Genomic DNA, 16,868 nt, shown 5'->3' with positions numbered 1-16,868 from the left:
TTATGGTTCCGCGTTAAATCGACGGCGTAGAGTATGCGGCGACGCGCACTGTACGTGTGCGTCGCCGCGTACCTTACGCCGTGGGCTACGCGTTGGTGTAACGCGGAACCATAAGTCAGCCTTAACACGCATGCGCGTTTACGGCACAGCGACCGCCAACCAGCAACCATGGCAACAACGAGCAGAAAAGTCTATAAAGTTATACCTTTATAGTGTTGTGACAAGACAAAATAATGCATTAAGAGTTTAACTTGTCGATGAAAATGATTGAAAGTGATATTTTAGGTCAATTTTCATTTGGTCTCCAGTGTAGGCCTAACTCAGAAACACTTCTGGAGTTACTTTTGCAATTATCCTACATCTTCTTTATTTTTCCTATCTTTCAATAATTCAGTATTCTTTTTCCTTTTCATGCTAAATTGTCTTTTTCTGTTTTATATTATGTATTTCTATATTGTGTTTTTGCTTTAAAGTCAGCTGCTACAACTGCTGCTCTTACTGCTGTTGTTATTGTTGTTATGATTGTTTTATAAAGGGGAGGCATTTTAATAAGCCTTTTTGGCTTCCACCTCTCCTGCACAATGCTTCATTTGACCATTGTTTTTTACTGTTTTCTTTTATGTGCAAATAAACTAAACTAAACTAAACTAACTGCACTGGCTCTGTGACGTCAGGTTTATACGGGCAACTTTATAAAGTGCACTTTGAAGTGGATCTACTTGAGTTTGGATCCTATCTCCTTGTTTTAATGATTTAAATGAGTACGGTTTCTATGACTCTTAAAAACTGATTTATTAATACCATAAAAATAGCTTTTTTTCTAGGTGAAAACTCTTTGTGGGGTATATTTCACATATTTTATTGGGGCATGCTTTGGTCAAGCATGATTGTCCCAGCTAGGTGTCTGATCTATGGTCTTTTTTTGTGCTTCATGTAATTTAGTAGTTGAGTGGGTATTTGGGTGTCTCCCTGTATGTTACCTTCCCTTTTTACACAGTGTGAATGCATCCTCAACTGTTTCAGGCAGTTTTCCATACAGAGCTGAAGTGGATTATAAACATGAGGCTCTGATCAAATCTGCCACAGATCACCCACACAGCGATAGGCAGTAACCTTACGTTTCACATGATGCAACATGGCTTTGTGAGATTGTCTTTTTCCGTACATTTGATGAGTTGCACCACAAAATTAGATGAACATTGTGAATTATCAGTGACCAGTGTGCGAAAAGATCCCTGTGAAGAGCATCTGCTGCTACCACGCGACCTGGTAATTATGAAGAAGTATTGACGGCTGCAAGTCAGCTGCTTAATGAATTCAGGTATTGATCCTGCGACCGTGCCTTTTGACAATGACCCTCCCGTGTCCGGCCCTCATTCAATACTAACACAATGGGCTCCAGCTGTGAGATCAGCACTGCTGTATCAGCGAAACACCATTCCACTCGCACAGGTAAATAAAGTCCACACGTTAAGGATGGTTACTGCCAAACAAAACATATCATATTGATATTCTAAACTATATCTGTGAATGTTGTGCGATGCGTTTAAGGGATTACTGCCACTAGCCTGCATCTGCACACTTCAATATCCAATCAAATGAGGAGAGAAGAGTGTAATTATGTATTGATTAAACCTAACTATTGATTTAATCATCTAAAGCCTTAAAGCCTAAATTTAAGGCTCAAACCAGCTGTCAGATTAATTGCATCTGTTAATGTGTTTACGCAGTAGTTAACATTTAGATTATATTATCAAAATTACAAATTATTATTTGTTAAACATTAAACGTTTTATATTTTTTGTACGTGACTTTAGATGAATAACACAAATATACATTTAACATTATCTACATCATCTATTTTCAGCCCAAACAATGCTGGTGTTTTATTTCTCTGAACACAAACATGTTTTATTCTCAAACACTTCCAGCTACTCTTGATCATGACATAAAGAGACAATATTTCTGTGCAAGTGTCCACTGAAACATGTCTGTTGTTGCTTCACTGTTAAAAGAGAATCACAACGCTGCAGCTCTCATGAAACGTGTGACTCGTGATGCCAGGTGTGCCGCGGAGGTCGAGGTGGCCGCAGAGGTGACCGCCGCGCGCCACGCGGCTGTAGGTCCGGCTGCTCGGCCACCATCAATGGGGTTAAGGTCATTAGCATGTTATGAATACCACGAGGCCCTGGGAAAGCAGAGCAGAGGACCTCTACTCTGGGCTCTAATTGGCTGGCCCGTGTTGTTAGAAAAGCCCCCCTCCCACCGGCTTTAGATGTCATCCGAGGAGCTGATGACCTCTGACCTCATGCTAAGAGCCTGATGAAAAGGGTTTGAATTTGACTACAGAAATATTATAAGCTCAACCAAAAGCAAATGAACATAAAAAAAATAATACGATAAAAACTATAATTTCAGAGAGATTTTTTTTAGATAAAATTTGAGTGAAAACAGTTGTTTTTCTTTAGCAAGCTCGGTTTTGGGGATAAATCCTGGATTTAAATATTATTTTGACCTCTTAAATCACCGGTTCTTTTATCCACGGCTCATCCCGTGGTAACGGACTTTAAACTGCTGGAATAAAATTCGAAATCATCGCCACGTAAACAACATTCTTTAAAAAAGTTTATTGGCTTTTAAAACCACTTTAAAAATCTCACCAGTGAGTACTTTCCATTGAAAAAAAAAAGAAAGAAACAACGTGTTTGCAATATTAACAAGCTACTGTACATTAAGCAGAACACCAGACAACACCACAGAGGAGGGTTTGTTTGAGTTTTTCTCTTTTTTCTCTACTGGTAGAAATGGACAACATGGTCAAACAGAGTCGGGTCAGTAAAAGGTTAAGAATCAGAGTCGCTGCGTGATGGAGCTCCTGTGATCACAAGGAAGGTTTCCTTCATTCAAATTCAAACATCAGTGCCATATTATGAAAGAAAGAAAGAAAAAGAGAGGAGAACACATATTTTCACAAATGCATTTTGCAAAATAAGAATATGTAAATTGTCAGAAAACAGTCGTCAACATAACATACAGACCATTAACTTAGTAAACAGCACACAACCAAAGTAATGTAATGAAACTAGCACTGCCAGTCTGGTTAACAGAACCTGCCCAATTCACGAGAGACAGTGGTTACCAGGAATACAAAGTACAAGAGAAGTCATCACACATGCGTGCGTACAATCATTTATCAACATAATGAGCATGTAGGTTTTAAAAGGTTATTCAACTTTTTTCCCTCAATGCTTTGTATTCTCATGTATGAGAATAAGTAAGAAATGTGTATCTCACTGAGATTAATGCACATTTTGCTACAAGACAATTATTCATTTTCTGACAATCCATTCAATTTCCTTACTCATCTTGTCAAAAAATTATTTTTTTTTGCGGGCATCCATCATTTCATTTGTCCGTAAGAATGTGGCAAAGCCGTGTGTCATAAAAATTTAGTGCAATAACGTGAACCTCCAAAGTTTGTTGAAACACAAGTATTTTTTTTTTCCAGTGTCTGCTGAAAGACCGAGCACGAAGTCTGCCGCAGAGATTTCTGCGACCAGCTAACAGTAACACGAGTTTTTGTTTGTTTTCTCAACACATGCTATCGCTCCCGCTCAGAGGACGCATCACTTCTGCAGCGACAGAGCCCTATTATCTTCCAATAGAAAAGAAAACAACTCATAATAAACTCAAATCAGCAAGCGAGACCAGACAGCATCACTGTTACGACACATCGAGCCAGAAATGTAACACACAACATACAGTATTTTGCCGACTATAAATCTGTTAAGCTTTTTTTTCCTTTTAAATGGCACATACTTAGCTAGAATAATGGCCATAATATAGTGTCTTGATACATCAAACTTCTATGTATCTATTCTATTTACAGATGGAGTTTAAACATGACTTGTTCAACATTGACAATAGCCAAAAACTCAAGCAAGCATCCTACTGTATCACATAGCTTACCTGGCTAGCAGTGATGGTTTCAACATGCTCTCAGGTCCATAGTTACCTATCAAACATAGGACAGTGACCATATCACAAATTTACAAACTGTACATAAGATTTACGCAACTTAATCCCGTTTCCTCAAATGTTAGAACTCTTTTATATCTCTGTGGCTGCCCGCTTGCCGCTGTTGTTGTTGTTGTTAACGTTTACTAGGAGTGTTTCTACGTCAAATAATCTCTTCAGATCCTCAAATAGACCATCTCCGGCACGGACGCCGGGCCGGACCTCCACAAACATAATATCCACTCTAGATGACACCGCAACGTGACTGTTGTCGGCCTCCACGCCGACCTGGAGGTGAAGCATCATCCGCACCATCGATATTCTGATTTTTAAAAGAATTTAAAAAAAAAATCTCATGACTGAAAGTGCACCCGTCACCGTTTCCATGAAACGACAGGACAGCAAATTCCTCGAAATCCATTAATTATATGGGCACACACAGTGTAGTCATTAGCCTATACAATATTCATCTATACCGTAACACTGCCAAGCAAAACAGAATAAGAAATAGTACTGAAAATATCAGAGTAACAGCTGCCTTAATAGGATGAAGCTCTGGATGGGTCCAAAGATAACATTATTCTGTGTACAGTCTCTCTAAAGATGGCGTAAGGCCTTGACTTTGGGAATAAGGCAGCCAGTTGTTGATTCCTTCCAATGTATTGTCCTCAAAGCCGCCTGCATCTCCATATCCTCCCTGTTGACTCGTCTACTCCCTTTATAAGATATTAAACAGTACAAGAAGAATAGGCTTTAAGAAAGTTTCACTCTTGGACAACGCTCAGATGTGAATCAGCTGTTCCACTGATTTGGTATATGATAAAGTATAAAGATTATGTCATAAATTCAGCACCTGGCAGCTTGGGACGCCACCCTTTTTACTATTTAGATATGGCAGACGAACGTACTAGAACTATTATGTGCATAAATTACAAGAGCAATTTTGTCCCCATTTGGTTAAACTTGAACTGCACATGCTGTAAGTAGTCTGCAGCGGCAGACCTTTTTGGTGAAGTCTTTTGTGCCAGATTTCCTACCATCTCGCCTTCTTCCGTTGTTCGTGAAGTACAAATATTGCATCGTTGAAGATTATCCTCTCACTGTTGGTAGCACACGGACTGCTCTTTGTAGGGGCACGCCGCCGCCGAGCGCGCTCACTCTTCACTTGAAATGCTTACGTTTCCGATTTCAGATGAGGGAGGAAAGTGGTTAAATAATGAAACCCTGGTTAACAGACGACGAGGGAGGGAAGTAATCAAACATCAGTAGGAGAAATGTCCCGGTGAGTCTGGCACTTTAACTGAAGTCCAGACCGACCTCAACAAACTATGGTTTGAAAAACAAATGTACAACATAACGCACCAAACAACAGAGAACAGAAACCATGTGGAATAAAAGACGATGTTAGCCCAGCATCTCCACCGTGGTGGGCTGGTCTTTGCTTTCTAGCCAGTCAAAACCAGAGTTTACAGTATCACTGCATATCTGCTGAAACAGCGGGTCGTTCTTCAGTTCTTCCAGTGTCGAGTCTTCGTATTGTTCCTGCTGCTGATTGGGATCAAACAGCAGGTTGGTGTCCAACGTGTTAAGGTCAGTGATGCTACTGGACAGATCCGAGGTCAGTCTGATGTCGTTTGAGAAGTCGGACGCCACGGCGTTGAGCTCCGAGGCCACCTGACCCACCAGCTGGGAGCTGGGGTTGAGGCCGTCCTCCCCCAGCAGGTCCTTGACAGTGTTGTTGAAGTCCAGTTGCTGTTGCTCGTCCTCCGCCTCCTGCTGCTGTGTGCTCTGGAGGAGGAGCTGTGGTTGTGTCTGCGCCGGATCCTGCTGGAGCGGCGGCTGCTGCTGCTGCTGGTCCTGCTCACCTGCTTGTGCTTGACTGTCCCCTGCAGGAAAACTCCCCTGCTCGCTCCCGCCGGCGGCCAGGTAGCCGTGCTGCTGCAGCTCAAAGGCAGCAGGGGTGGAGCCGCCGGGCAGCGCCGTCTGTCCGGCGGCCCCTCCCGCGAACGCAGGGTTGGTCTCCAGGATCTGCGTGAGGTTCATGCGAGCCGTGTAGTTGGAGGGGAGGTTGTTCATGCCCAGACCACGGACAGAATCGTCCCCTTCGGCTTCCATCTTACTGAGAAGAACGTTGGTGATTTTGGCCGTGTTGCTCGGGCCCTGGACCGGCAGCATCTCGCTCTGCATCATGATGTTCAGAGGCACCGACTGGCTGCGCTGGACCATGCTGTGCACAGAGCCGACGCCCTGGCTGTTGGACAGGATGCTGAGTACCTCAGAGGTGATGGGGGAGCTGAAGGGCGACACCACCGCTCGAGTTGTTACCGTGGTACTGGTGGCGGTGGCCGTGGCCGTGGCGGTGTTGCCGCTGAAGTTCCGCTGCCGCACCGCAGGGCTGACGCTACGGCAACGGAAAGTACCGGATGCAGATGAGGTTGAGGCTTTGTTGTCCAGCGGGGCGGGCACGGCAAAACTCTCCTGTTTAGTGGCAGTAGCGACACTCGTTACCTGCTGTTGTTGCTGCACCGGAGAAATGGGATTCAAGATGCCGAAGTGAGCGGCGTCCGGCCTGGACTGAGCCTGAAACGACTGGCCGGGGATTGCAAATGCATGAGGCTTACGAAACTGGTCATCTACCAGGTCCTGGTAGCTGGGCAGGATGCCGATACTGTGGTTGGACAGAGGGCCGGCAGCGTTGCTGTTGTAGCGGTTGTTGATCCACTCCAGCTTGGCCTTGTCCGGGTGTGTGGCCATGGGCCTCTGCATGGGCTTGACGGGGCTGCTGGAGACGATGCTCGCGTCGTGGTAACCCGTGATGCTGGAGTTAATGGGTGTGAAAGCGAAAGGGTTCCTGCACTCCACGGGGCTCGGGGGCACGCTGCTGCTGCAGTTGGACAGCGGGGTGCTGATGGGGGTGTGGCGACCCATGGCTCCGTCCACGGGAGTGATGGGGGCCATCCGGGAGCAGGGGCTCTCTCTCGTCAGGCTGTGGGAGAGGGTCATCTCGGAGGTGGGGGTGGGCGTCGGGGTCGGGGTGGGCGTCGGAGTGGGGGTCTGGACAGGAGTGGTGCTGCTGTGGGCCGAGTGGTAGAAGGTGGCGCCGGCTTGGTGGGCGCCGAGCATGGAGCCCTGGCCGCCGGCCGACTGACCCTGCAGGGGCACGTCGACGCAGTTAACAAACAGGCCCTTCAGCTTCATCTGCTCCTCCATCTGGACCAGCTCCTCCACTATGCTGTCCTGGGTCATGTCGTCATCATTGAACGGGAAATAGTCGATGCTGGACTGAGACCCTCCAAAGTCGACCATCTCCTGTGCGAGGCTGAGCTGGCCCGACGGCTCCGAAGGTTGGGCCATCATTGAAATATGGTCAGAAGGGGTTTGTTTGTGTTCTGCTGACATCGGCTGTGTGTCCCACATTGTGCTTTTTAGTTCAGTCATCACAGAGGCTTCGTGTGGTCCTGAGTTGGCTGGTATGGCACGAGGGTCTCCAGTGATCTGCTGCAGCAGTGCTTGGTCAGTGGCGCTGCTGCCAACCACCCCAGCGTTGGTATCAGCGCTGGCAGAATGGTCTTCATGCTTCACCAGCATGTCCTGCTGCTTGACAGACACCTGCATCCCCTCTTTGTGTGCGATGGGTATGTCAGTGAGTGCAAGGATCTGTGTGGGCCCTATATGTGTGTGTTTTGCAGTCCCTTTGCAGGGGGCACTCTCCGGTCTTGCAGGGGTTCCTGGTCTGGGAATCCTCTTGTCTGCAATACTGACCCCAAGTCTGGGATTGTCGATAATGGCAAGTGGCTGCTGGGAAATAAACACCCTCTTCACAGGAATAACGTGGGGCTCCCCAGCTGCACGCTTCCTCGGGCTCTTGGCATCTGGGCAGGCATCTTTCATCGTCGTGCAAACGACAGATGAGGCGTTAGATGATGTGTTGCTGTGTGAGTTCTGATTATCAACAGTCAAGTACAAAGTACTGTCATGGCAGTTACTGTTATTGCTGTCCTGAGTCCCAGCTGCAGCTACGGGGGCGGGAAGGGTTGTGGACTCGCTTTTTATCCTGACCCCTCTGTCTGATCCGGGGGAACACTTCACCAGGAAGCTCGGCTCACTGGCGGCCCTGAACTTAGCCACCCTCTCCTCCTTGACGCTCATGGCGCTAGCGTCACTTCCAGCTTCAGACAGCCCTTTGGGGTCAGCACACAGGGTGGGGGTTAACGTCAGGGCGCTGGACCTGACTGCAGGAGAATGAGGGGCAGCCGAACTCTGATGATGGGAATCGTCCAAAAGGGCTGTGTTGCCGAGGCCAGCCGAAGCCGGCCGCACGTTGCTGCTGTTACTGCTGGGCGCTAAAGCAATGGCCGTCATCTTCACCACGTTGACCGAGCTGACGTGGGGATTGGGCATCACAGTTTTAATGGGGCTGTTGGTGATGAGCAGGGTGGGGGGAGAGCGCAGCGTGATGGCACTGGTGGCAGAGGGCTTGGGCAGGATCTGGGCGTATCGTGTACCGTGTCTGGCCACCCGGTCGCCTACAGGACTCGCTGGGATATTCTGGGGGGTTTTGGGAGACTGTTTGATGGACTGAGTGACCACTTGGAAGTTCACAGGCAACACCTTTCCTTCTGCTGTCCCCACGGGGCTGGGGGAGGTCATCAGCTGCCGGTTCCTCTGTACCTGGAGGGACAATACGATGTTGTAGTACTTTCAAACACATCCACGCACAACACTTGCAAACATAGTAGCTACTACGTACCGTGACCGGGCTGGGAACAGCCGCTACTACGATCCCTATGGTGGGCTGGGGGGAGAGCAGCGCCGGGCTTCCACAGGGAATGGTGGGACCGGGGGTGCTGGTCTCTGCTCGCTTGATCTGGCTCTCACCGGGCAGGGGGGACTGCAGCTTCTGCTCTTGCTGCTTTTTCTGGATCTTACGTTGCAATTGCTGCTTTGCATCAACAGACGGGGAGGGCAGGGTCTTCACCTGGGGCTGGAACGAGTTCGCCTCGGCGGTGGGCACAAACGCAGAGGCCGGAGTCGGGGTCTTCATTCCTTTCAAATCAGGAGAAAAAAGGATTATGACAATGTGGTACAAGGCTGTCGTGAGGCAGGTTGATACTAGACTGATCATCCTCTCGGATGTTGCTGATTCTACTGAATCACCTCCAACCTACAAATATCAAAGACCCGGTAACTTCATATGAAGGTTTCACATGGTTATTTGTTAGGCTTAAGTAGGGCTGGGGATCGATTCAAATGTCAAGAATCGATTCAATTCCGATCCTTAAGATTCAGAATCGATTATCAAGATTTGATTGGATCTGATTCCGATATTGATTTGGGTTAGTGTTATTAAAACTGTTTTTTGAGCTGTTGCATGAATTATATGACTGTAGTTATGCAAAATATTACTACTAGTATTATATTGAGATTAAACAGCAAGTATTGTCAGCTAATGATGCTGTAAGGACCAATCAGCTCCCAGAATGCTGATAGAACTGCTTTCAGAAACATCATGTGGGTCAGAATTACCAAACAGATCCAGGGAGGAAACAGAGTCGTATGAAATCCGTTTTATTTTTTCCCACATTCCGTTTTTATTTGTTCCATTTTTGGTCTATTTTGGTTTTTAATTTTTGAGCATTTGGTTTTTAGCATTTTTTGCAAATGTAACCCCAAGACAGTATATAAAGTAATGAAATATAGACAATTTATGGAATTATAACCTAACACTTTAATGTTTTCATACCTTTAAACATATTTAAAGGCAAAAACATGGCACCAGTTATTCTCGTGTCCAACAAAACATTCCTTTTTTAGGGATAAACAAAAAAATAACCAAAAGTTGTAATGTAATGTAAAAAAAAAAATATATATAAATACATAAAAAAAATAAAAATAAAAAAAAAATAAAATAATCGATCTTTAGACATATGAATCGATTTTTTGGAATTAATATGAGAATCGATTTAGAATTGGGAAATCGATTTTTTTCAACACAGGCCTAGGCTTAAGTGTGAATTGCGCATGTCGAGGGCCACCTTTACCTGTGGGGGTTCCCGTCATCACGGTGAGCGCAGCCATGGACTTGGTACCAATGTAGTGGCTATTCAGCAGGAAGCGAGCCAAGTCCTCCACGCTGTCAAACTGCCGACTCAGGACCTTTTGAGCCCACTCACACACCAGTCCACAGGCTGCAGATCTCATCTCATCCTCGGCGTTCGGGGACTGGCCCGACGACTCCATCAGCTCGCACTAGTCAGGGAAGAGCAGCCCGTGGGTTCAGAACAAGGGACTATTTCAAGGTCCGACTCTAGTCAAATGTTTTGCAGCGTAGTGCAACTTACCCCGTCTCCAGATTTCTGCAGATCCAGGTTGGGTAAGGACGGCATGTGAACAAAAGCCTTCTTCCTCAACCCGCTATAACAGTATGTGCAGAGGAGTTAAGGGTTTCAAAGCGTGATGACAACCATGCTGACCGGCTGCACCCTGATTTCAGTTACTGATTCACCCCGGGGTCGTTATGTCATCAAAAGTGGTTACTTGCATGAAAACAAACACTCAGCAGAGCTCTGTGAATATTTTAAATGTTTGTTTACAAGAGATACAACTTATCACGGACTACGTTTACATGCAGTCAAAATTCAGGTTATTACTAATATTCCGGTTACTGAAACATTCGGAATATTCCGTTTACATGCGTGAGCAAACAGGGTTATCCCTGTTTACATGGTAATTAATCATTCGGGATATCTGGATCAAACCAGCGACGCGCGGAGAAAGTGATGACGCAATTCCCCTCATTTCCGCTTCTTCTTCCTGTATCCAAATTCAAAACAAATGCTGCTTCGCGCAACTTTTCGCTCACCTTCTTGTAAATCTCGCTATCCCGGTACTTTCTACCGTCTACAAATGCCAAAATGTTCATATTCTTCATTACATTTATGAAGTGATTAGTCTCCTCCTGGTCTTGCGTTTCGCCGTGTTTTAGAAGAACTTCCTGGACTCAAAAGACCAGGATTCCTTGCGAACAGAGCATGCGCAGAAAACAAATTCCTGTTCCGTTTGATCGGGATATCCCGTTAGGCGTTTACATGACCGAATATTCGGGTTTTAAAAGGAGTAACCCAGGGGTCATATTCGGGTTTTTAAAAACCGGAATATGAGCAAATTCGGTTTATTGGTGTTTACATGGCCGTGCAAATTCGGGTTATTGCCAATATTCGGGTTTTAAAAGGGTTATTGAGTGCATGTAAACGCAGTCACTGTCTACTTTCACATGACCCCACATTTTATTTTGAGGTGCAGGTTATTTTCTACCTACAGCAAGCGTGGCCCGGAGCGCATTCCGGAGCGCGGCCCGGATCGAGCTGCACCGAGCGCGGCCTGCGTTGAGCTCCAGGTCACTGCAGCACAGATGCAATCACTCACCACCTCACAGCTCCTCCGCTCACAGAGGACAGGAAGCACAGAGACGCTGCAGATCGGAAGGATATTTGGACTTGCCCCTCATGCCCAGGCGGCGAGCCTTCATGTTAGGAAAGACATTCTTCATGATCTTCCCAAAGTCTGCTGCACTCAGAGGACTGTAGCCCAGATTGTCACAATAGCTCCTGGTGGACACAAAAAAGTGCACGTGCTGCATTTTACTACGTACGACACATGTTTTTTTCCTCGCCGTTTCCTGGGCCGCACTCACTTGTATTCATCGTACACCTCTTGCTTGGGGAGGGACGTCTCCGGGTGCTCCTCCAGGTGATTGCGTATCCAGTTGAATGCATACATCTGCTGAGTACGGCTCGACGACATGGAACTCTGATCACTGCAATCAGCGCACAACAAAGACCCGTCTGGTGAGCCGGAGCGCTCGACTGCCGTGCATCATTTCTTGTTAAAACAAAAACTTTAATACCATAATCCAGGAGTGGAGGACCCCCTCTCATTCTCAGTCCAAATGGGTAGAATTTGGGGGTTGGGGTGATGAATAGATATGGGGAAACAAATGAAACACAGACAGCTAGGTATAGCAAAAGTCTCTATACGTCAGCGCTTTGGTTCATAGAGATAATCAATCAGACAGCTGAAAAATATCCAACAGTGACCAGCTACGACCCCAAAAAATTTCACAAGAATTAAACCTGGGTTTCACTGGCGCTTTTGGGGCGTGAGCCTAACCCGTGTCTGTGTTTTAGTCAGAGAGCAGGCTGAAATTGACCAGCAATGAGACGGTGCCAGTAATGTAATGAAAGCCACAACAAAGTGCAAACGCGTGTGAGAGAGAGACCAAAAGGGAAGAAAGAAAGGAAGAAAAAAGAAAGAAGAAGAGCAAAACATTTACCGCCCCCCGAGAGGAAGGCGGTAAAGCTGGGTTAGGGCTCTGCCGCGTCCGTCACATACCTTTTGTCATTGCCGCTGCTGGGACCAGAAGGCAGCTTAAGGTAGAGGTAGAGCTTTTCAATGTCTGTAAACTTCTCAACATCTTGCTGTTGAAAAAAATACATACAAGAAAGAAGCACTATCAATACACGTTCCTCTCACCACAAGTGCTCACATCCTCCCCACGCTCCTCCCCTCGCCGTCACACACGTGATAGGGAGACGTGGGTAATGGAGAAACCATCCAGCTGATTACATGCCCTAAATAAGAGTTAGACCCACACAGGTACGACGGACACGCCCACGTCAGCAGGTTAACTCCCCGTCTGCTGGATTCATGTCACCTCTCCCTCTTCTGGGGGCCCCTCTGTTGCCATGGGAACAGATGCTTAAATGAATGAGCAGAGTGCTGTCTATTAATGAGCAGTAAATGAGAGCGCTGCCTACTCCACGACACCGCTACAAGCCGCTACACGCGCTCAGCGGACGCTTGTCTGACATCGAGGTTGGAAACATAACAAAGCGTTGCGTTTTTCTCTACATATTTACTAAAAACAACAGAAATGACATCTTAAAACCATCTTTGCTTTATTCTCGCCTAAATGTCCCAGTTTTCAGGTTTTAATTAGCTTCTCCTCTCAGACGACTACATGTGTTCTGTTAATCAGCACAGATGATCACGAAGACGAAGCCGGAGGCCATCGCTGGTTTCTTTTCTTCTTCCGAGCACGATGAGAAACTTTATGGGAACTTCAAAAACACACTTCATCTCTTCTTGTAGTGAGAGAATGTTGGTTAAAGCTCGTTCAAGGGAGAACCGGTCCTCTAAAGCAGGTTTCATGGGGTGTGAATGGGTATCCAGTTCACACACTGAAGCAGCTGACTGTCACCACGCCCCCCCGTCTGGAGGAGCAGACGTCAGAAGCTGCACTGAAGAAATGCTCAAAACGAGGAAGTTGGAGTCGTGGCGTCAACTGCTTTAAGAGGCTCAGACGTGTCGTTCTGCTTCCTGTCACCTCGCAGGACAGCGCTGTCGTACATTTAGGGATCCCTGAGCTTCGGTGTCGCTGTGTTTGTTTGTTTTTGTCGGTGGGTCTGCAGGAAGCAGGTTCTCCATCCGTCACCATCACGGGGAGACTACACCCAAGGTGGCTAAAACACGTTCTGGTCCCGACTCGACCACGTGACGACAGCGGTGTGTCGGTCAGCCCCGCCTGCTTCAGTAAACTGAAGACACGCACCCCCAACGTCTCCCCAACGCCCTAACCGCTCCGTGGGCGCTCCTGGTCCACCTCGTGATGGTCAAAAGTGAGGGGTCATTCACCGATGAATAAAGCTGATCAACTGAAAATTATTATTATCAATAGAGAGCTGCCCCCCCCCCCATGATGCTGCGTGTTGATTGTTTTTAAACAAATATTTGAATTCCAACATCACAGTTGTAAACAAGCAGGACCAGGACAGCATTCTCATCTTCCTCTCGAGGCCCATTTGCAGCGACATCAATGTCGGAGCCACCGAACTTCACGTCAAGACAAAAATAGACCAAAGTTGCCAAACTCAATACAGACTGCTTGGAATTAAATTATACCATTTTAAAAACAACAAAAAAAGAGGTTTTTCTGTGATCTCGGCGCCTGAACAGAGACGTCGCGCTCTCAGCTCCCAACATGCACAGACGGACGAGAAGAGATCAGACGGGGCCAGAGACTAAAACTGCAGATATTCACATACAGATCAGACTCATTCTGATATCTAAACTTTAAATTTCCAAATACATAAGTTCAGAAATACCTTTGAATATTGCAAAATCTGGATTAAAGTTAAAAATGACACTACATATGAACTTCAATATACAAGATACACAAAAAAAAATACTAAAGTGTGACTGTTAATGCTTTAATGTTAATATCAAAAGATCTTTTTTTCTTGTTCATAGGAAATGTTGAGTGTACTGAAAGCACATTTATAAAGTATGGACCCCCGGTGGTGGACCTGTACGTCTGCGTCGGTGTTTACGGATACTCACCAATATGCTGTCCACTTTTGATTGTACAGATTTGCTACAACGAGAAAGAAAGCGACACCCATTAAGTTACATCACAACATCATTTAAGCACTCAAGAGTCAATCATTTGCATTTATTCAGCTAGAATCAACGGTTCAGCAGTGAACGTGCATTAATCTGGAGTCAAACATGCTGGAACCTCGGTCTGGGAAGTTCAGTAAACTGGAACTTTAATATGGGACCATCGGGGCCAACGTAGATTTATCCTAAAGCCATCCCAACACTGCCTTGGCATGTTATGTTGATGCTGACGGGGAAACAACCCCACAGCATGATGACGCCACCGCCATGCTTTACCGATTACAGGCCTCACCCTGGCTTTTGGGTGACACCTTGTTTTTTACATGGGGAGGTCTGCGTATCGATACGTACACCGTTAAAATTCAACTCAATAGTACGTTCATCCCCAAAGGGACGTACAAGAAGAAGTGTCTGTTGTCTGTTCGTTACGCATCTAGTCTTAGCATGCAGGGGAAACAACCCACGCAAGGAGGCCTGAACCCCTTATTGTAACCGCACAGAGAACAATTTAGCTTTTTAATCAGCTTTTCACATTTCTAGGCATTCCTTAGCATGGACATCGTTATCTGGGCGTCCAGTAGCTACACCGAAGCCCCGACACGCTCACCACCGCGCCCAGGGGGGACCGGCAGACAGGTAAGACTTATTTATGCACTCCGTATCTGGTTATCAATGACCGATGTGGCACAACTGGGGTTTTCACTTGGCTCTTGAAATAATGAAATAACTAAATAAATAAATACAGCACTTCCCCTTTTTATTTTATTTTATTTCAAAACACGTTGTGTTCTTGTAAAATGTTGAAACCGTGGTGGGGATGCTGCTGATACCAGTCACTTGACCTCTATTCTGTGTAAAAGTGTGTGTCAACCCACGTGACTGATTCAGGTATGTATTATTACATTATTATGATGATATTATTACATTAATTGTTCTGATGACGTCCAGCCTGACATGACCAGACATCAACAGTGAACCCAGATGCTTTGAGGGCATGATTCAGGCCCCACAAGGAAAACTAGCACATCCCCACATATAAACACTCAAAAGCATCAATAGCAAATCATAATTTCAAAATACACCGACCAGTATGTTATGGGCAGTTAGAAAAATTTAAAATTTAAAAAAAATTAATGTAATTTAGTGGATAAACGAGCCGCGCGTGTGTGATGGAGGGACGTAAACAGCCACCAGGTGATCTTTAATAATCCCCCCTGACGGCTGCAGCCCGTCCATGGGCCGAGGCCTCGCCGTGACACCTGTCTGCCGTGACACCTGTGCCAGGCATGACACCTGTCAGCATCATCATCACCATCATCATCATCATTATCATCAGCAGCAGCAGCAGCAGCAGCAGCAGCAGAACTGCTCTGCTCGGCCTCCCGCGGCTCATGCCTGCTAATGCCCGTCGCCGCTGCACGAACCAAACCCCGCATCTGCATCTGGCTGCTCCTGCAACATGATTCTCACCAAATGGAATTCTTGATTTTGAACTGCAGCGCGTTGGCCTCGGGCCCCTGCAGCCCCGGCACCAGCGCCGGGAGCGAGCCCAGCCCCGAGGCGGGCTTGTGGGTTGCAGGTTGTTGTTGATCCTCGGCCATGGCGGTGGAGGGGTTGGTGGGGAGCTTCAGCGAGTAGGCCTCATCCCCGGCTGCAAAAGCCGCCGCCGCCGCTGCGCCCCGGACCCGCCGATGCCGCCGCCGCTGCGCGCTGGAGCGGCTCAGTCGGCTAGGACGCCCCGCCGAACCCCCCGCGGAGCATGAAGGCTGCGATCGGACCGGAACACGAGCAGAGCAGAAAGCAGCAGCGCCTTGCGTCCACCAGGCATGTCAGCAGGATCCTCCGCTGCCGCACACAGCACGCCTGCAGCAGCAGCAGCAGCCCGGCCAGCTGTCAAGCTGCGGCGCTGCAGCACACTGCACCGGAACAGGGGCACAATAAACACACGGAAACTACTGCACAGGCTGTATGCATGCTTAGTCCAGAAAACACCTTTACAGTAAAAACACACACTCTTTTTTATAGATATATATATTTATTGAGGGCAATATGAAAAAAAAAAGATTTACAATAACAATAGAAATATCAATATTTTCCCCTTTTTTTAAAAACTTTTCATAACAATAATTAAACAAAAATAAATAAATAAGAAGAAAAATAAATAAATAAATAAATATAAATAAATAAATACAACAACACACCCTGTTACAACCAAAAACGTAATAACGGCCAATAACGTAATAATTTTGGCCATTTCAAATGTAATAAGGCCAATAGTGTAATAATGTGCCAATAATGTAATAAAACTTTTGAGCCAATAACGTAATAACTTTTTGCCAATAACGTAATAAGGCATTACATTATTGGCTGGTTATTACGTTATTGGCCTGGTA

The 16,868-nt window shown here is 46.4% G+C and overlaps 1 protein-coding gene across 2 annotated transcripts; it reads right to left on the bottom strand.

Annotated features, from left to right (window-relative positions):
• Positions 1–2,630: 2,630 nt before the first annotated feature.
• LOC133444113 (DNA-binding protein RFX7) lies at positions 2,631–16,330 on the bottom strand. 2 transcript variants are annotated; one of them, XM_061721634.1, is made up of 10 exons: positions 15,946–16,330; positions 14,416–14,449; positions 12,410–12,494; positions 11,924–11,963; positions 11,711–11,833; positions 11,508–11,624; positions 10,359–10,443; positions 10,059–10,266; positions 8,768–9,063; positions 2,631–8,688 (listed from the first exon to the last, which is right to left on the bottom strand). In XM_061721634.1, the coding sequence occupies exons 1-10, from the start codon at positions 16,074–16,076 to the stop codon at positions 5,422–5,424; spliced, it is 4,386 nt and encodes a 1,461-aa protein (XP_061577618.1). In that variant the 5' UTR covers positions 16,077–16,330; the 3' UTR covers positions 2,631–5,421. The 2 variants fall into 2 exon arrangements, with proteins under 2 accessions (XP_061577618.1, XP_061577619.1); XM_061721635.1 differs by lacking the exon at positions 11,924–11,963 and having other exon boundaries at positions 12,409–12,494.
• Positions 16,331–16,868: the final 538 nt, after the last annotated feature.

Source organism: Cololabis saira, chromosome 5 (assembly GCF_033807715.1).
Source record: "Cololabis saira isolate AMF1-May2022 chromosome 5, fColSai1.1, whole genome shotgun sequence".
In the NCBI taxonomy this organism is placed as follows: domain Eukaryota; kingdom Metazoa; phylum Chordata; class Actinopteri; order Beloniformes; family Belonidae; genus Cololabis; species Cololabis saira.
Note: the sequence above shows the minus strand (reverse complement) of the source record. Positions and strands in the feature narration are given on the sequence as shown.